A 19,457-nucleotide genomic window follows, 5' to 3' on the forward strand; every position below is an offset into this window, starting at 1 on the left:
GTAGTTAATAGAGCATAGCATTACTCACACTCAAATTGTTAACCATAAATAATGAAGGTACTCTCGCAAGTATTTTAATCAATTCACACGTTTAAATTCTTATGGGTCCGTTTCTTGGGATTAATGACATACTAAAACTGGGACATTGAAGAGCCTCATTTGTCACTTATATGGAACCAATCAAGGTGTACGGGTTTTGGACATTTATAAAATATCTTAATTCAACGCTAGATTATCTACCAAACGAGTACCAGCGACAGGGCCCCTTTCAACAAAGTTGAAATACTTCATATATCGCTTAACTTAAAATAGACTCACATATTTAATAATTTTTTACAGACTTAGAACGGCAGCGGAAAGTTACCGTTAGCTTTAACGTCAGCATAACATTGATAATATTTCAAGCATCTTATCCATGAATCGTACTTGAATCCTTTTTCTGGTTTATTGGTTTTAGCTTTCCATTGAGGTTCTGACTGCGTACGTTGCTTGATATATGTCATTTCTTCTATAATACTCTTGAAAGATGGACACTGAGTGATAAGTAATCTAGTTTCTTCATCGGCTAGAAAGAAGTTAAATATTCTAAGTTTTCCCTCACTCTCATCGTCAATCTCGGAATGCTTGTTTTCGGAAATCATATCAATTTCAGTCTCATAATCAAGTTTCCTACAGTTAGCATCGGACATTTGTTTCGTAGTATTGCAAACACCGTTAATGGTCACGTCGGAAATTTCAAAGCTCATATTTTCTGTACTCTCAATCTTAGTATCACTTTGTAGAGATTCATGTTGTACTAAAGGAACTCCGTTATTTCGTTTTCCAAATCTTTGCAAAGTATACCCATGATAAAAGGGGAATTTCTGCTTATATAAACTCACAAGATGAATACAAGTCGATGATGGGCTGACCTTTGCATCATTACACCCACAAATCCAGGTAGTCATATTAGTCCCGTATTGCTGGCATTCGTTGAAAACGTCCTTTTCTTGTAAACAATTGAGTTCTTGAAGAATATTTTTCCACTCTATGATCCATTGTTTTCTCCATGTTGGTAAATGTTTCCTGTGGTTCTGAACCAAACAATTGCTATCGTACTCTTTTTCAAATTTTTTTGTTATTCGTATACTTTCCTTAATTTTCGCTACTTCTTTATTGAGCAAAATGTAAATGAGCGTATCAAATCTATAGTTTCTAGAACCTGATAAATTCCACGATTTAAGTTGGTTAAAGTAACTTTCACACATCATAGATGTTCTTAGCACTGAAAAGAAAGTTGGCTTTCCTACTCTGCTCATAATCTGGAATGAAGTGAAGTTGTAATATTGATTGAAAAGGTAACAAAAATAACATGGCAAAGAAAACTTTTGGACAGTAATTACATAAAGCTGTTTCAAATGATACTCATATAACTTCAAAACTTTGACGTTTTCGCTATCCGAATCTTGGAATACTTTGTTAAGGCCTGCAGAATGCAATAAAATATGATCACAAATTGCAATTCTAACAAGTCTGACAATTTCTCTTATTTGATACTCTGAGACTTTCTCTTGGTATTTTTCCTCATATCTGGTAGGATCAAAAATATTATCATCAACCCATTCGTAATTCAAAAGAGACTGGAATTGTTGATGGAACAAAGATTCAGTCATGTTTTTCTTAGAGGCAAGCCTTTTACACCGAATTGCTGTCAGTGTATGAAACAAGCATATCTGATTCGAGCATTTCAACAAATTAATTGCTTTTATCTCGGCTAATGACCAGTCACTGTTGATACATTTCACTTTGGGGAGTTTTTGTAAAACACTTCTCAAAAACCATAGGATTGTTAGATGGTCAACATTATTTGTTTCGGTTGCCATAAAGCCCACAGGCACCCCCTTGCCAAAAAAGCTTGCAACTACAACGAAATATTGTTTATAGTCTGTTGATAAGCAGAAGGTTGAATCAATTACAATTTCGGTCACATCATGTTGAATTTCAGATATAATTCTCTCATAAATAAAAGCAATAGGTTTAGCTTTTTGTAAACTAATGTTCAAATCAGCTGAACAGTTGTCCACTGGAAGAAGTGCCACATCTCCAGTATTTTGAAAACGCTTTAGAATTTTAGAAGCGCTTCTTTTCGAATCTGGGTCCAAATTCCACTGAGACTCTGAAATCTCTTTCCATATTTTACGGACTATCGCCTTTGCATCAAAACTCTTAGTAAACTCTAAATATACTGGTGTTCGTTTCAAACATTCAAAACATTCTCTTGCGGTAAAGCATAGGTTAGTTGAAATGTACTGTCTAAGGGAAGCTGGAATGATTGTTATGGGTAAGGTTTCGTGTTTTGACTTGTGACAAAAACAGATCTTTATCGTGTTAAGCTTAACATTAAAATGAACTGAAAAAGAAGAGAAGCAATTGAATTGTTTTAAATTATCAGGATCGTGATGCTTTTTTACATTACATCTAGGTTTGAGTATTTGGTGGCACTTATCTTGTTTGCAGTGACACTTTAAAATAATGGTATTTACACGGTATCCTGTCCAGCCACGAACAAAAATGTAACCGGTACCTTCCCTTATAAGTTCTAGAAGTCTTTCGCGGATGTTTTTGCACTCCTCTATCAATTGTTCATTTTTCAAAGTGATGACGTGCATTTGTTTTTCGGATTCAATCTTTGTTTGATTATTACTTTGATATTTTCTATCTAAAAAACTGATTGTCTTGGTGTCAATTTTACAATTTTTGTCACCGTCAATAAAAATATTATCTGAATACGAAGTCGAAGAGTCAACTGCTGGCTTACCTCTAGTAGTATAGGCATCAAAATTGAAATCAAATACTTGCTCATATTCTCCGACACCTTTGCTTGTAACCAACCAATGCTCAAAATTTTTAAAATCTGAATCATTAAGGACAAGTGACGCTCTCTTGATTTCATTTAATTTTCTTCTTTTCTCTTCTCTTAATTTTCTTTTTCTAGTTTCGGATTCATAAGAGCCACTTGGATGAATAACCCACCTTGTTACATCCACTTGTGCCATTTTTATGATTTTTCTTTGATTTTGGGTTAGTAAAATGATTAATATTGTTCTAAACCATTTCAATACTTACAAATTCCATAAATTAATCGATGATTTAATTTTATGGTGCTGTTGAATATTGGATTGGGCTGATGTCGTTAATTTCATTCTTCAATTGAGAGTGTTATAATGACTTCAAGGTATTTATATGCTGAAGCTTGAATGTCAGTTTTTATTATGATTGGCATTATTTTTGTTTTTCGAAAATTGACAACAGGTAAAGACGCGAACCATATTTTCAGAAGCCAAATCGCGAACAGAATTCAAGAATACACGTTAATGGAACAAAGCAAGTACCACAAAATTGAAACCTCAAAAAAAAGTCCATTGTAACACGAAAGACAGACATATCAAGAACTCGTACGGTATGAGCATTTGCTGTAATCAAGTCCTTTTATTTTTGATCAAAAATAAATATTTTAAATATAAATAAAATATAATAAATAAAATATAATAAATATATAATCAAGGCAGTATCTCTCCGAACATCACAAACACAAACCCTTCTAGGTCAAAGTTATTGATGATTGATGGATCTTGAGATTGGACTGCACAGAGGGAATCGACTATCTTTAACCACACTGGAGAGTGAAGTTCACGGATTGTTATGATCCACAATGGTACTAGCACATTGAGGTACTCTTTTACAAATTTCTCTAGTTCTTCATTTTTATTTTGATATGATTTACACTCAAGTATTCCCCATCCTTTTAATATACTATGTTTTACTTCTTGTTGTCATCAACCAAAAATGTCTTTTCTTTTTTTGGATTAACTTTATTTTCGAAACTGACTTTTTACTTTAAGAAAATTGTCAGTTTTCCGCACTGAACTTGCTTGGGCGCATACAAAACCAAATGAAAATGAACTCTTCTGTAGGCGAAGAAAACGCTTTAATATATATACAAACACACCGAATTGAATTCGTTTGTTTCTTTTCTTGTAGATACAACGAGATGTTTGGGGAAATAACTAAGTACCTTAATGAAGAGAAAAATATTCAGTTAAATAAACAACGTTTGGTGTTGTACGCATATTCCTAAGGCGACAGTTATTGCCAAATATTAGGCTGAAGTTCGATGAACTAGGATCAAGGCTACAGCGTTTGATGATTGGAAGCCCAATCTAAAAAGTATATAAGTAGAAGGTTTCTTCATCCTATCTTCCCCTCTGGATTTGACGACATACTAATTATTGTTCTACATTAAGTTATATGTCAGATGTAAGAAACCAAGGAGAACACCGTAAGTAATTTACTTAATTAGTCGAAGTTTGTATGCCGAGCACCAATTTAACTATCCAATTATTTCAAGATTTATTATATTTATCAATAAATAAATTTAAAATATGTTCTAATACATATTTATTAATAATATGTTTTTGACTTTAACAACTACAAATCAGAATGGCATCCAGTTACATCAATACTACTAACGCTCTATGCCAAGCCCCTACTACCAAACATGATGAATATCCAGTCCAACAAAACTGATTATTGCTTTATGGTAATATGAAGGTTAAACAGTAGAACCAAGGAGAACATCGTAAATGATGTCCTTGATAAATTAAAGTTCGTATACTAATCATCAAAGCCAACATCCAAAATACCTCATTGTTGGCCACGAAGTCAGAGTGACATTTATTGGCATGTATTGATATGTTAGATTTATTGAAGCTGACAGTCATTTAGCTATTAATAAAAATTAAAAATAGAAATGATAGAAGGGATTTAGTGGTATCTCAACATATAAGATCTACAGATTGAATGATAGCTATTCAAGATAATATTTTAACTTGAACTCCAAAAAATAGTAGTAATTTATCAGTTATTTACCTAAATATAAAAATATAGAGTATTTATTATCAATATACAATTTACATAGGTACAAGTGTATATTTTATTTTACAGTTAAATTTATGAAAAGTATAATTTATAATAACTCATAGTCAATATGTATGTCTTTATAGATTGGGGAAATTCTAAGTTAATTAGAATAAACTATTAATAAACAGTAAATATTAATCGTATTATATATACATTTCATAAGAAGAGATACCTTATGTTGGTAAATGGAGTTGAGCTGTAAACTTAATGACTATGTTCTTCCTAGATTCAATTGATATTCCTTTAAGCCCTGCGGTCTTTTCCCGAAGCCTACTAACCATCTAAGCGAAGTCCTTATTACCGACTCTCAATGGCATCCAGTCCAATAGTACAAAGAAGTGTTAGAGGTGACAATTACAATAGTTTAACTTAGTTAGTTATAATTCTTTCTCGTTAAAATTTTAAGATAATGGGAGTCAAAATTCTAAAGGTATGTAGGCATTTTCTCGGTTTTGCACATTCAAAGGTTTTCTTCGGATATGATATACAATTTTTCACAATTTCAGCGCTGTATTAATTATACGTTTTGGAGTGACTTATACCAGTGAGACTCCCAAGAATATTGACATAAGAGAATTTTTTCTTCTGAGCAGTTCGAACTTACAAGACCTTTCTTACATGTTTTTATAAATGTACCATACTTATTTGGAGTCGCATATATTTCAGTACGGTGAGCAGGAATATATTCTTTCAGAAAAAATGTTCTATTGACAGCCATGAAACTTTGTGCAAGGTTATAAACTGCCGTTATGTTTCACCATTATAATAGTCTGAAATTCCTAATAAAGACAATTTATAAATTTTATTTTAACAATACTATTTAAATAGTTTATTCTTCGTTATCGGCCGATTGTTATTATCATATTTTCATTCAGAATTATTATAATAATTCAGAATTAATAATTTCCAGTAAGCACTATTCTTTTTGAAAGAATGATTAATTGTTCCATTTGGGCTGACTGCATTAAAACCAACTTTATTTGCGGTATCTATAAAAACATGCTTACTTAAAGTCCAAATTATAAAATGAATTTCATTGTACTCTTTGCGGAGCTCAATGAGCTCACAGTGCCGGATTTATAGTAAATTTAACCAGAAGTCAGCCAGTATTTTTTTTTCTCTTTTCCCGATCCAAGGTCATTATATACCAGTAGGACACTTTAGCTGATAGAATTTTGCAATTAATTATATATGGCTTTCTCCTGCTTTTGAGAAGAAAATCTTCCACATTGTTTAAGTTCGCACTACTGGAGTGTGTGTAACGAATGGGAATTCAGACGGCTCACACCAGTAGAAGGAAGCTCAAATTCACAATTAGTAAAACTAGATAACTCTTTAAGATCCTCTAAGCTTGTAGATGACCCACCACAACCGATCAAGATGACATAATCATCATCTTTAATGTCTGAACCGAGAATATTTTGTAGTTTATCGATATTATACCCGAAGTATAACGTTGCCCCACACCCAGGTTCCGCAACTATGTTGGTATCGTTAGAAAATTGAAGGCAAGTTGAAATCACTTCAGTATCAGAGATGACAGCTGACTTGCTTCCGTGACGTTTCACATTTTGGTAAGCCGTTGTTGATATGGTTGCTGTCCCTAGTGAAGTAGCACAACTGGATATTTTTTCAAACTCCACTGGTGCTCCTACACGCAAAGAGGCGCTCAATACGTCTGTTCCCTTCGTTTCGACACATACTATCGGAATTTTGTCAGCTAAATTATACCGTTGCAAACCCAAAATCAACCCGTTATATAGACCTCCGCCTCCAAAACTGCAAACAATACCTTTAATTTTGGTTATAGGTATTTTTGAACTAGCCAAGACATCCATGATTTCATCCACCATAAAGGAATGGCCTTCCCAAATTAGCGGATTATCGAAAGGATGGCTGTAAATTGGCTCGTATTTAAAGGAATCAAGTTTCTTCATAAGGTGCTCCTTCATGAAAGAATCTGCCTCTTTCCAATGGTTACCATGAACAACAACATCTGCGCCGTAGGAGCGAATCTTTTCTATAATTCTTGGACGTGTTGCATTCGACACAACTACTGTACAGGGAACGTTCAATTCGAGGGACGCAACCGCCGCCGCCAATCCAGCGTTACCGCCAGAGCTAGCAAACACGTGACCGATTTTTTCAGGCGAGGATTTCTTTATTTCTTCTACCTTTGTAGAGATTAAATGTCCGATACCTCTACTTTTGAAACTACCACTCGGCTGTAAAAATTCATACTTCAAAAGCACTTGAGGGCCTTTACTTCTTTTGAATTGATGTTTCAATAACGGTGTTTTGCTGAACAATTGGGCTTTCATTATTAATCTATTAATACTCGTTTGACTATATGAAGTTGGAAAGATATGGACATACATTTAGCTTTCAAGATGAAGAGGTCGAACTGAAGATTGGATTCAGAGATCATCTCAGCACACCCCCCTAAATATATAAGTCCCTGCTATGAAAGATAACCGAGCATTAGATGGTTGCCTTATCTATACGAAGCATTGAGATGCCTGTCATTTCCTTATAATACAGGTACAAAAAAACTGACAAATGCAAATACAAATCCACTACGGAAATATATATCCGGATATTTGGACTATCTTATTTAAGTTTTTCTCTGTTGGTAGAGATGTCTTCTGTGGTCCCCAAAAAATGAGATCTTGAGAGCCCAAAACCCCAGACCTCCAAAATAGGCAAACCACGAAACATTTTTCCAAATTTGTCGGCAGCTCATCTCATTGTTCTCGAGACAAAAAAAATATGAAATCAGAAAACAATACACCATGCCAGATTAGATTTGATGTTCAAGATGGTTAGAAGGTAAGAAGAAATGAGGAACTAGTAACAAGACAAAGAGCGAAATAATGGACATATTCTACTGACTTGAAGATCTCTCCGTTTTTGTTTCAATTTAAATTTCAGACTGGTATAAGCATGTTCTCATTCTCTTAACAGCTCTGAGTAAATAATCATTAGAAGTGTATTTTTTATTATTTTTTTCTTGTCTCTTTTGGACTGTTTTTTTTCCTTTTGACTAAATAGCCATACCCATACACAGTTTATCTGTCTGTTCAGCATAGATACAGCACAACACACCATCTTGTAAGTAAGAGATCTAGTGAGAGGGGGGGTGAAACTGAATTAAGAGTTAGAAGAGTGTTGTTACTCGAAAGGAATGGAAGATATGAGGTACGTAGCCGAGAGGCTAGTTATCCGGTGTAATGAAGCCGTTATGCAACTTGAGCTGTCCATCCAGCGAAAGATGTGTGAGTTTGATCCAAACAATTCTCACTGTTTTATACAGGTACAGGAGTACTATTCATTCCTGGCAAGACTAAGCTCTTTGAAGTTACGTGCTGAGCATGTTCAAGAAAGTCTACGTCACCAAAGGAAAGATCCAAATGATGTCTGTATCGAATATGAGACTTTGGAGAAACTGATCTACGAATTTCAAGATATAACAATGAGTTTAAACGAAGTGGCCAGGGCATATCAAAGTCCTACAAAATCAGCTCGTTCAGGGTCCAGTAAAGAATCATCTGTTATCCCTTTGAAAACCCTGAAGATCATTGAAAGGAACAGGGATTCTTTAATAGGCACTTCTCCAATGAAAAAAAGCCTATCCCAGCTGAAAAAGGAAGAACACAATCAGTCACTACCAGCAAAGAGAAATGTGAGGTTTCAAGAAGATGATTTAGATATTTTGCACCATTTGCATTCTGTAAAAAGAGCCAATTCTTTACCTGGATCACCAATGCCGGATACACTACTGGAATCGCAGATGTTCTCCCGAGAACATAAAACTCTTCGAATGGCGAAATCATATGATGTGGGCTTGAATGGTAGAGCAAAGAAGAATGCGGACTGGGAATTCTTCAAAAACAAAAACCGTTTATCACTGTCAGTTTTTGATGATGTAAATACAGATGCTAGTGATGAAGAAACCGTAATATCGGTATCCCCACCAAATATATCATATTATCTATCCCAAAATGAAGATCAATATCCATCTAAACAGGTAAGGCGCTGTAATTCTCATGAAAGCATTCTTTCTAGGAAAATTCTATCACCTTCAACTCCAGCTAACCTAATAATGAGACCAACGTACCAATCTGTTTGGCAGAAAAAGGCCATCGTCACAAAACCAACAATAAGCTGTAGTACTTCGAATTCAACCGCTTCGCCAACTATCGGGTCACCGCATCTATCAAAAGATATGTTGAGCCAGTTCGTAACAGCTCCACCATCTAAGAAGTATAGAGGATGGTTCAGTTCGTCCAACTCAACCCCATTTGCATCCTCTATTTTTCAAAAGTGGTTTAATTCGGACTCTCTAGTAACGAAAGAAATTGGAAATCCTGATAATTCGTCTCCATCGAGTGGACGACCCATTGTGGAAAATCGACAACGGCATTCAAGCTCTAACAGTTACTCTACATCGATAGTAATAGGACCGAATGGCGCAAAGTTCATCCGTGGGCTAAATGACCCATTAGTAACTTGTACTGTTTCATATAATGAACTTCAAGAGGCATTGAACACTGAATTTAACTTCTGATATAATGATTATACAAATGTAATTTTAAGAGATTTTATAATGAAATTGACATATTAGTTGGATGGGTCAGGTGAAACTATCGGAATTGGAGTCAAACAAGCTAGATGTTGGTTTGCGTACCAACGGTGTGGATTTTCGGCCTTGGGGTGCCTTCAATTTTCTCTTTTTACCCAAGAAAGTGATGGCAGATCGAGAACCAGAGGCTACTCTATAAGATTTAGATATAGTAACAGTTTTGATCCCCGTTTTGAACTTGTCATTAACATCTGAGTTTGACGAAAAAGACTTTACGATGCTGGGCAATTTGAAGTCCAGAGATGTACCATCCACATCATCAAAGAAGGCGGAGTTTCTATTCCTTTGAGGGGAATCGAGAGATTTAATATTGCTTCGCTGTTTCAAAGATTCCAAATCCTCAGTTGCATCATGTGCTGCTTCAGTGACCTCAAATTCATTGATATCATCATCTTTTGCACTTAAAAACGATAATGAACTCTGAACAAACTCTTCTGATATGACAATTTTCTTCTTTCCCATCTCATCTCGAGTATTGCTGAATGATGTGACAGCAGGGATTGACTTTCTAGTTATATCTTCCACCATACTATCGAAAAAGGCTTTTGATTTTGAGTTATTGACTACACCGTCCACATTTTCTAGTAGCTTTTGTTTCATTATTTCTCTTCTTTTTTCCCTAAACTGTCGTAGTAACTCATCCTCATCATCGCTTAACTCAAGATCTAGTGCTCCTCGGCCACGTTTACGAAAGCCTCCGGTATTGATATCATGTAAGATTTTATTTATCATCCTTTCGTCCATTTCTTTGTTCTCTAAGGCTAACCTTTCTCTTATTGAAGCGGTATCAAACTTGCTTTTGGAAAAATCATCTATCATGGTATCCAAATCTGAGTCATAGTCATCTGAATTCTCTCCGTCAGCACCACCAACACCATGCCATTCATCCTCAGATTCTTCTGCTTCCATTTCCAATATTTTGTTGAGACCAGTTGATTTAAGTACTTGCTTCCGCTTTTTTGCTGCCTCTATTTCCATTCTTCGGCGCATTTTAGCCCTTTCTTGAAGCCTATTCCTTTCTACTTCGTCGAGCTCGTCCTCTGAGGAATCAGAGTCTACTGAGGAATCGGAACTTAACTCTCCCACCAATAATTTCGCTGAATGTGATCTGTTCATCTTCAGTTCTGAATTTGAAGGCACATTTCTGTCACTTTGATCAGCACCATCATTTTCCGTTACATTTGAGGAAGTTAAATTATCGCCATAATGCCCTAAATTGATGCCAATCGGCTCCTGGGTGACTTCATTATCATCACTTGACGAAGAACTCTCGTCATCATCTATTATAGGATTGTTGTTTTTATGGGCTGCCGATGTATCCGCGCTATCTTCGTCTGAACCAGTGGACCCGTGTAGCCCTAAATGCTGCTCGACATCACTATCTGATAAGCTTAAATCACTCTCCATCACATCGCTATCAGGGACATCGGATGCGCTACCAGAAGATGCAGCTTTACTCGTATCTTTTGATTTCTCTCTTTCTCTTTTTTCTCTTAGTTTAACTCTCCTATTCCTTTCAAGCTCTTGCTCTAGAAGCTTTTCAACTTGAATCTTTTCATCTTCAATCGCTTCAAGTGATATTCCTTTTTTACCGGATATTTCTCTTCTAAATTCAAGTATCTGGTCTCTGTTCTTTGTTTTCAAAGATGTAAACAATTCCTTCAAAGAGTCAACTGTAGAAACATGCATGTTCTTTGCTTTAGTAGCCTTATTCCTGGATCTCTTAGCTTTAATCAGCAATAATGCTGCCTTGGACGATTGTGATTTATAGTCATCTTCAGATTCGGACGAAGAGTTCAGTTCAATAACATTTTGTGGACTATTTTTCATAGTAATGGCAATAATCCCATTCATATTAGTAACAACACTCTTCTGTTTCGTGACTAACTCTTGAGTAGATGCCATATCTTTCAATTCATCAGCATCATTTTCCTCATCTGAAAGATCTTCTGCGTTGGATGACTCCGAATCATCAAAAGCTGCAATGAACTGTTCAGGGAGGTATTTCTTTCGGACAGCCTTTAATGGTGCTACAGGTAAATGTGGTTCTTCTATAGTATCTTTTATAAGAGGCACGGCTTTCTCCTTTTCAGCAACATCAAGTTGAGTAGCGACCACTTTTTGCTCATTCTCTATTTGAGTTCCATTTGGTTTAGTTGCCAGTAGTCCTTCATTGTTGTTTGTTGTCAACTTAAATGTAAACGAAGTATTTCGAAAGGAAGTTTCTTTACTGTGCAGCAATTTACTTTCGGTTGCAGCTTTATCAAGAGTGTGTTCATCTGGTGTAGTCTGTGTAATTTCCTCATTGTTCAATTGTGTGTCTAAATCTTGCTGTTGTCTATCAATGGTTCTGTTGGTGCCCTCCAGTGCCTGAGTATTTACTTGAGTCTTTGCCAGCCAAGATGAAGAGAATGTAGGAATTAATTGTGTCTGAGATATTGGATGTTTTTTCTGTTGGATTTCCACTTCACGCTGCTTTGGTACTGCAGCAGTTTCACGCATTGCCTCAAACTCATCGTCCAACTCTTTACCTTCATACAAATCGGTATCACTGTAGAAGAATGTGCTTTTTTTACTGTTATCAATTGCCGAAGCAGTGCTATCATCTGAATCTCCATTTAGTCTCTTTTTGACTCTTTCAAGCAGATTCTCTGCTAGAAACTTGTGCTCTCCCACGTTCAGCTCTTCATCTTCTGCATCGTTCGCTTTAGAATATGTTTTGCCTTTCTTTTTATGAATGCCAACGTTCAAATCATCTAGTAGGTCCATTCTGCACTTGATAATGTGCCGAAGTGTTTGCAAGGTGTTGAATTCCTTTAATAAAACGGTTATAATAATGCCTTACCTGGTAACATTATCGTGCTTATAAGATTGGGCTGCGAGCCTTAAATATTTACGCGTTTTCTCATTTTTCTTTTCAAAAAACCTTCTTGATCGTACGTACTATATTTTTGTCACACCGCAGGTTTTGACATAAGGAAAAGCAAGAACGTTGCTGGCATGAATGATAGTTAGTGAAAAGCGTATACGTGGTCCATAAATATAATCGTAAAGTGTCTACTGGGACGATTTTTGAACAAAGCAACTGGTTGAAACTTAACTTAAAACTATATTTCTTAATTTGAGTCATGAGAAAAGGATGGAAACGCGATTATATAATAAAATACTTACTAGCGCTTTAATCGGTACGCTGTCTTTTCCTGTCTCCTAAAGAGCTCTTTGTAGATTTTGAAATTGAGCTTTTGTAGTCGGTTTCTTTTGGTGCAATAAAATCCTTGGCTCTCTCGCTTTCCTTTTCAGCGTGTTTAGCGGCTTGTTGTTCCCTGCGCTCATGTAACTTTTTGACTTCCTTCTCCCTCTTGCTCAAGAAATACTCACCGGACTCAATCTCCAAATCAACCTTTCTAGGTAATTGTGCAGGTGGGAATGGTGTGTATATTTTCTTCTCCTTGATCTTCTTTGGTTTCTTTCTTGCAACATTTCTCTTCTTGAACATAGGTAAAAATCTAGACCAGTCTTCCTCGGCTAACTCAGGCTTCTTAGCAAGTTCTCTCTTTATCATGAGTTCTTTGATATGGTAAATAGGATGTACGTTTTTCATACAATCTTCGACGACACGGCGTACTTCCTTTAATCCTTTATATGGTCCCATTACTGAGACAGTATTACCTTGGACAAGAATATAACATTTTGTTAGAAGCTCCAAGGCTTTCAAAGTGTTACCATTAGGACCCACTAGTCTCTGCCTTCTTTTCACGAACCTTTCTTTATTAGAAACAAAGTTACCAATCTTTATAACATCACAGGCAACATCGTCTTCTAGGATTTTCACTGCTTGTGGGAATGGCACAGATCTGGCCAAAAGTTTAATCAAATCACGAGCCTTCAAGATTACTGCTGGATCATACGTTTTTCTTGTAGTCTTTACAGTCATAGAACCTTCAACTAAATTCAATTCGCATGCAATATGATGTGCATCGAGAGACCTCGTAACGTCTTTCCAAACTGATTTCAAGTACGCTTCTCTGTACTTTGGAAATAGAGTCATAAAACTGGATTCTTCAGCAAAAGGAAGGCCAGACTTGTTGTCCTCGGGTTTAAACTCCTCGATATTCCATTTGTCAACCTCGTCCGTATCCCAAGGCTTGTCTTTATTATGAGTAGAGACCATCTTTCAACTCACGACTAAATCAATATCTACCTCTTTTTCCGATACTTGTGAGTTCGCAAAATTGTCTGTTGGCCTTTAGTACGCTTCAAGCTAAACTAGGGTTTTATAAGCGGATACTGAAGACAATGTGGTGCAGTGAGGCCATGTCATCTCATCTCATCTCATCTCATCGCATCACTTATAATTCATTCGAAACTATTTTTTCCATTTTTATTTTTTTTCCTTTGCCAATTTCATTATCACTGCAATCTCGTGCAGTAGTAAACAAGAAACACAGACGGAGCATCATAATTTCTTTTTAACGAAGACGATGGTTCAAATCGTTGCTCAGTTTCTGAAATCGAAGATTGAGGAGAGTTTACATTTATGCACTTGCATGCAGCTGCTGAGGTGCTATAGTATCCATTCATCCTAATCATTTCTGTACTAGTTGGATAGGATTTTTTTGCAGGATCTTCGAACTTTAACGGATCATAATTCGCAATGGCCAAGAAACAGGATAATGCTAGGTCGAGGAAGAACGGTAACTCATCTTTCAATCATAGTGATAATAAGATTTCTAAAAAGCATAGCATGAAGAACAATATGAAATCTAACAAGAAGAAAAATCAAATGCAAGTTAGACAGTTAGACAAGCTTGACTTGAGCATAGCGGACATTGTACCCAATAAAGCTCAAAAGAAACCGAGGTCATCTGCCAGTCTTGAAGGTCAAAAGGTCAGAGAGCATTATAAGGAAGACAAAGAGGTAGTAAAGAAGCACGATAAAGAAAAGAAGGCTACTGAAAAGAAAATTGAAGATCAGCTTGAGCTGATATCCGGCTTTTCTCTATAACGCTTGCCCTATGTTCACGCTTTTATTTTTCTGCATTTGATAACCTTAATCTTATAAAGGGAAAAACACTCACTGTATGCTTATCACCAATCATATTGGTCTGTGATATGGACTTTATCGCGTAATTTGAGAAAGTGGCCCATGGAATTACAACGAATAGGTGTACATAACAACTTAGTCTTTCAATTTTTTTTTATATACATCTCTATTTTGTATAAACAACTAAAACATCCCTTTCGATAGACGATAAATACCCAATATTTTGAAATTATTTTCGGTTTGGAAATGGGGAGTGCGCCTGTGAATGTCTATGTATAGCTGTATGGGTTCTTCATGAATATGTGTAGCGTTTGAATTTTTTGTCTTAAAATATACACCAAATCTAATTTTGTTTGAAAGAAACATTGCTGCACTTGCGTTATGCACATCGTTAAATCTTATCACCGTCTCTAAAACAAATCACAGATAAAAGCTTGGACACTGTCCCTTCTCAGGCGTTGACCTTTCTTAGACCAGCATTGGTGCGGAAAATAGCATCACCTTCGGCGTAACCTCTGCCTAAACCAAAGCCGACACCAACCCACACAGGGAATGCACGACGCTTAAAGAATAAAACAGAAGCGACAATACCGACACCAGCGCCTAAAGCAGTCTTAGCGACTACATTGGATAAGACAACGTCCCATCTTTTATCCAAAATAGAAGGTACAGCTTTGGTGGTTTGAACTTGTTCGGACATGACTGAGTTGCTAATTTTGTTAAAATTTACTTGATTCCAAAGTACCACAGATGATATCAATTGCCAATACCCCAGGTATTCTTACCGAAAGTGTCTTAACCTATGGCAAACAACGGCTGTTTTCTTCGTCTTAATTATTCATTTTTCAAGAATCAACTATTTCTTTCAATTCCAATTGGGCTTAGAATCTATTTCCTGCGCAAACCACGGTAAAAGACGCAATAGTTATATACTTTCTCCGGGTAACAGCTCATTATTTCTTCGAAATCGAGAAACATTGCGACACTACTACAGTGTGCCGATGGATCAGATATAGGTGTCAAAAAAGTTTGCAGTGCATAGAAAAAATGGTATGGTATATCTAATGTCTCCATCATGTATTTCTTATTTTCGAATTTTATGCTGCGTATATAGGAGATCATAATTAAATTAATACCAAATCATATACTTTACAGATAGTTTACAAACGAGCATGATCATAGTTACAACAACAACTCTTGCAGCAAGATAATTATTAGATATGACATTTTGATGAATTTTCGAGTAGGTTCTGATGGAATCAATTTACTGTTTGTTTCGAACAATAAATCATGATATTACCATCCATGTTCAAAAAATAAAAAAAAGCCCCCGTAATAAAAGTAAGAAAGCTATGCGGCTCCCAGATCGAGCAACTAACATTAATAGTGTCTACAATGCTATCATATTTTTCAGAAGCCCGTCTATCGTAAAGAACATTTTTGTATCTATCATGTCAGAAATTTAACTGTCACTGACTTCTTCTCTAGGAAATGTTTCTCTGGGATCCTCCACAGAATTATATTTTATAAAAAAGTTGGAAAAAAGAAGACATCAGATTCAGTACTTTTGAATCAGTTCGGTAGTTTTGCCGTTAGAGAAGTAAACAATAGGATAACTCATGCGTAACGTATTAGCCAACTTGCGTTTTAAGTCAGCTACTTCGTTAGTTGTTATACCGACGTTAGCGTTTGCCAGTTTCCAATTTAACGCTATAAGGAGCATAATGACGAAAACTGATTTTGTTGTTCCACAAGCCGCTCCATCCTGGAACTATACTACGGAAGAGCTTTTGAAACAGACTCATGAGGCAATTGATTCTTCAAACGAACTATTGGATAGTTTGGAATCTATTTCCAACCCTTCAGTGGAGAACTTTGTAACGCCGTATCTACATCATGAAAACACAATCTCCCCTCTTTTTAACCAGCTGACATTTTTACAACATGTGTCTTCTGACAAAGAATTGAGAGATACGTCAACAAAGGTGACAGAACTGATTGAAAACTTTGGAATTGAATCTTCCTTGAGGTTCAAGCTTTTCAGGCAGTTTGACATAGTGTGGAACCAATTGAAGGACGACGCTCAATTCAAAAAGGACCATTTTGAGATCTATAAGTTTGTAGAGAAATGTCATAAGGACTTTTTGAGATCTGGGTTGAACTTACCTGAAGAACAAAGAGATAAGGTCAAAGAAATCAAGAAAAAGATATCGAATAACTCCTTGCAATTTTCGAAGAATTTGGGTGAACAAAATGAATTCATAACATTCACAAAAGAAGAACTTATTGGGGTGTCTGAAAACGTGATGAAACAATTCGAGACAGTTGACGAGGATGGTATCACAAAATATAAGGTCACATTCAAGTACCCCGATATTTTCCCGGTGCTAAAGTCTGCTAAGAATGCTGAGACCAGGAAGAGAGCCTTCATTGGTGATCAAAACAAAGTACCACAAAATGAGGCCTTGTTTCTGGAAACTTTGCAGTTAAGAAATGATTTGGCTGAGCTTCTTAACTACGACTCGTATGCAGATTATAACCTTGACATTAAAATGGCGAAGAAGGAGGAGGCTGTCTTGACATTTTTGAATGACTTGAAGAATAAGTTGAAACCATTAGGTGAAAAGGAACTTACAAAATTGAAAAATTTGAAGGAAGAGGAATGTAAAGAGCTAAATACTCCATACGATAGAAGATACTATATTTGGGATAATCGTTACTATGATAATCAATACTTGAAGAAAAACTTCCAAATCGACGAGGAAAAAATTGCAGAATATTTCCCATTAGAATCCACTATTAAGGGTATGCTACAAATCTACGAGACGGTTTTGAAATTAAAATTCATTGAGGAGGACAATGGGGACACATGGCATCCAGATGTAAAAAAGCTTTCCGTGTGGAAGATGGACGATAACTTTCCATCATTTGTAGGCTGGATTTACTTCGATTTACATCCAAGAGAAGGAAAATACGGACATGCCGCCAATTTCGGAATCAGTTCTTCCTTCCTCAAATCTGACGGGTCTAGGTCTTACCCTGTAACTGCTCTAGTGTGCAACTTCTCGAAGCCAACCAAAGATAAACCAGCTCTATTAAAACATAGCGAATTGACAACTTTCTTCCATGAACTAGGTCACGGTATTCACGATCTTGTGGGGGGAAACGATATTGGTAGGTTTAATGGACCAAGTGCAACTCCATGGGATTTCGTGGAAGCTCCATCTCAAATGTTAGAATTCTGGACCTGGAATAAAAAAGAACTTAAATCCTTATCCAAACATTATCAAACAGAAGAGAAGATCCCGGACTCTCTTTTAGACTCTTTAGTCCGTACAAAGCATATCAATGGTGCTCTCTTTGCGTTAAGGCAATTGCATTTTGGTTTATTTGACATGAAAGTTCACACTACTAAAGACATCTCTAAGTTAAACGTCACTGAATTATGGAATTCTTTAAGAGAAGAGATTTGCCTAATTGATAATGGGGATATTCAAACGAAGGGTTTCAATTCTTTCGGACATATAATGTCTGATTCTTACTCCGCTGGGTACTATGGATACATGTGGGCGGATGTTTTTGCGTCAGATATGTACTATACCAAATTTTTGGAGGACCCGTTGAATAGCGATGTGGGCGTTCAGTACAGGGATATAATCTTGGCACGCGGCGGGCTATACGAAATCGAAGATAATCTCACGGAATTTTTGGGCAGAAAGCCAAACAACAAAGCATTCTTAAAGGAATTAGGTTTGTAAAGTTCCATACATTTATAGGCTAATTTGATAGCTACTCGATACAAACTTCAAAACTGTTGCCGCACTTGAAATCAACTCAAGTGCCCTTTTAAATTTCAACGAGAGATTAATCTTGAATATGTCTATAGAGACGATGATCATATACAGTAAATCCTGTAGCAGATCCATGCATAAAGACCTAATCTTTAGGCTCAATTGGTTGCTCTCGGCCAGAATTTTTTCCTTGACCAGCTTTTTAAAGCCTGGGGAGTATGTTGAGGCAATATTCATACATTCTTTTCGAAGTTTTAATTTCAGCCTAATCAGCGTATATAATCGAGTCAATGATCGTCTTATCGAAAGAAGAAGGCTCACCAACCATACTTTCGAGCCAATGTCCCCTTTATTTAACTTTTGATATAAGAAATTGGTATCGCTTATTATTCCAAAGCTTCGTAGTAGGTACAAATCATCGAAAAATGAAGAAACAGAGGTCAAGCTATCTATTAGCAAATCTTCAAGTGAATTTGAAGGGGCATCTTCGTTGGCAATTAATGATTTTATAGTCTTAGTTGCATCAAGCAACTTTTCTGTGTCGTCCTCCTTATCCCCACACATTTTTTGATTATACCTCACAATGGACCTTCCGATTCAATGTTATTGAGCTGAATTGGTCTAACGTTTAGATCAGTTGATAGAGGTGTGACTGCATTGTTATCGTCTCCTTCATTTTTTTTTTTTAGATGTTCTTTTTGAGCTCTATTATGACATTGAATCATCAATTAACAATTCAATAGGAATTTTTTCTAATGTTCACGTGAAAGAAAAAATAATAACATTGCAGCCATCTGGTGGACTGTCCGAACGATAATATTTTTAGATCACGAAAGTTATAACCAGAGTAATAGTGTGGAGTACTATCAAGAAGTTCCCAATCAATACACTAACTCTTATAAAATAAAATTATCAGGTGTTACCGAACTAAACACATGTACATAACGATACCTAGGCAGAACAGCCATCTCTTAACACGTTTCGGCTATAAAATAACAGATAAGTGAAACAACTGTCACCA

At 36.1% G+C, this 19,457-nt stretch overlaps 9 protein-coding genes across 9 annotated transcripts, besides 1 other annotated feature; 3 read left to right on the plus strand and 6 right to left on the minus strand.

The window, feature by feature from the left end:
- Nucleotides 1–341: 341 nt before the first annotated feature.
- On the minus strand, nucleotides 342–3,035 carry KLLA0_C00396g (uncharacterized protein; the record flags this gene model as incomplete). The annotated part of the gene is made up of 1 exon (XM_452212.1): nucleotides 342–3,035. The coding sequence occupies one exon, from the start codon at nucleotides 3,033–3,035 to the stop codon at nucleotides 342–344; it is 2,694 nt and encodes an 897-aa protein (XP_452212.1).
- A 1,120-nt stretch (nucleotides 3,036–4,155) lies between these two features.
- Nucleotides 4,156–4,559: a long terminal repeat.
- Nucleotides 4,560–6,203: 1,644 nt separating this feature from the next.
- Nucleotides 6,204–7,337, minus strand: CHA1 (L-serine/L-threonine ammonia-lyase CHA1; the record flags this gene model as incomplete). Its single annotated transcript, XM_452213.1, has 1 exon — nucleotides 6,204–7,337. The coding sequence occupies one exon, from the start codon at nucleotides 7,335–7,337 to the stop codon at nucleotides 6,204–6,206; it is 1,134 nt and encodes a 377-aa protein (XP_452213.1).
- An 806-nt stretch (nucleotides 7,338–8,143) lies between these two features.
- On the plus strand, nucleotides 8,144–9,526 carry VAC17 (Vac17p; the record flags this gene model as incomplete). Its single annotated transcript, XM_452214.1, has 1 exon — nucleotides 8,144–9,526. One exon carries the CDS (start codon nucleotides 8,144–8,146, stop codon nucleotides 9,524–9,526), a length of 1,383 nt encoding a protein of 460 aa, XP_452214.1.
- A 66-nt stretch (nucleotides 9,527–9,592) lies between these two features.
- MRC1 (chromatin-modulating protein MRC1) lies at nucleotides 9,593–12,370 on the minus strand (the record flags this gene model as incomplete). The annotated part of the gene is made up of 1 exon (XM_452215.1): nucleotides 9,593–12,370. One exon carries the CDS (start codon nucleotides 12,368–12,370, stop codon nucleotides 9,593–9,595), a length of 2,778 nt encoding a protein of 925 aa, XP_452215.1.
- Nucleotides 12,371–12,779: 409 nt separating this feature from the next.
- On the minus strand, nucleotides 12,780–13,772 carry KRR1 (ribosome biosynthesis protein KRR1; the record flags this gene model as incomplete). Its single annotated transcript, XM_452216.1, has 1 exon — nucleotides 12,780–13,772. The coding sequence occupies one exon, from the start codon at nucleotides 13,770–13,772 to the stop codon at nucleotides 12,780–12,782; it is 993 nt and encodes a 330-aa protein (XP_452216.1).
- Nucleotides 13,773–14,255: 483 nt separating this feature from the next.
- Nucleotides 14,256–14,606, plus strand: ADF1 (Adf1p; the record flags this gene model as incomplete). Its single annotated transcript, XM_452217.1, has 1 exon — nucleotides 14,256–14,606. One exon carries the CDS (start codon nucleotides 14,256–14,258, stop codon nucleotides 14,604–14,606), a length of 351 nt encoding a protein of 116 aa, XP_452217.1.
- A 490-nt stretch (nucleotides 14,607–15,096) lies between these two features.
- On the minus strand, nucleotides 15,097–15,345 carry MIC10 (Mic10p; the record flags this gene model as incomplete). The annotated part of the gene is made up of 1 exon (XM_452218.1): nucleotides 15,097–15,345. The coding sequence occupies one exon, from the start codon at nucleotides 15,343–15,345 to the stop codon at nucleotides 15,097–15,099; it is 249 nt and encodes an 82-aa protein (XP_452218.1).
- A 919-nt stretch (nucleotides 15,346–16,264) lies between these two features.
- Nucleotides 16,265–18,403, plus strand: PRD1 (metalloendopeptidase; the record flags this gene model as incomplete). The annotated part of the gene is made up of 1 exon (XM_452219.1): nucleotides 16,265–18,403. The coding sequence occupies one exon, from the start codon at nucleotides 16,265–16,267 to the stop codon at nucleotides 18,401–18,403; it is 2,139 nt and encodes a 712-aa protein (XP_452219.1).
- Nucleotides 18,404–18,415: 12 nt separating this feature from the next.
- On the minus strand, nucleotides 18,416–19,000 carry PEX34 (Pex34p; the record flags this gene model as incomplete). The annotated part of the gene is made up of 1 exon (XM_452220.1): nucleotides 18,416–19,000. The coding sequence occupies one exon, from the start codon at nucleotides 18,998–19,000 to the stop codon at nucleotides 18,416–18,418; it is 585 nt and encodes a 194-aa protein (XP_452220.1).
- Nucleotides 19,001–19,457: the final 457 nt, after the last annotated feature.

Source organism: Kluyveromyces lactis, assembly GCF_000002515.2.
Source record: "Kluyveromyces lactis strain NRRL Y-1140 chromosome C complete sequence".
Classification (NCBI taxonomy): domain Eukaryota; kingdom Fungi; phylum Ascomycota; class Saccharomycetes; order Saccharomycetales; family Saccharomycetaceae; genus Kluyveromyces; species Kluyveromyces lactis.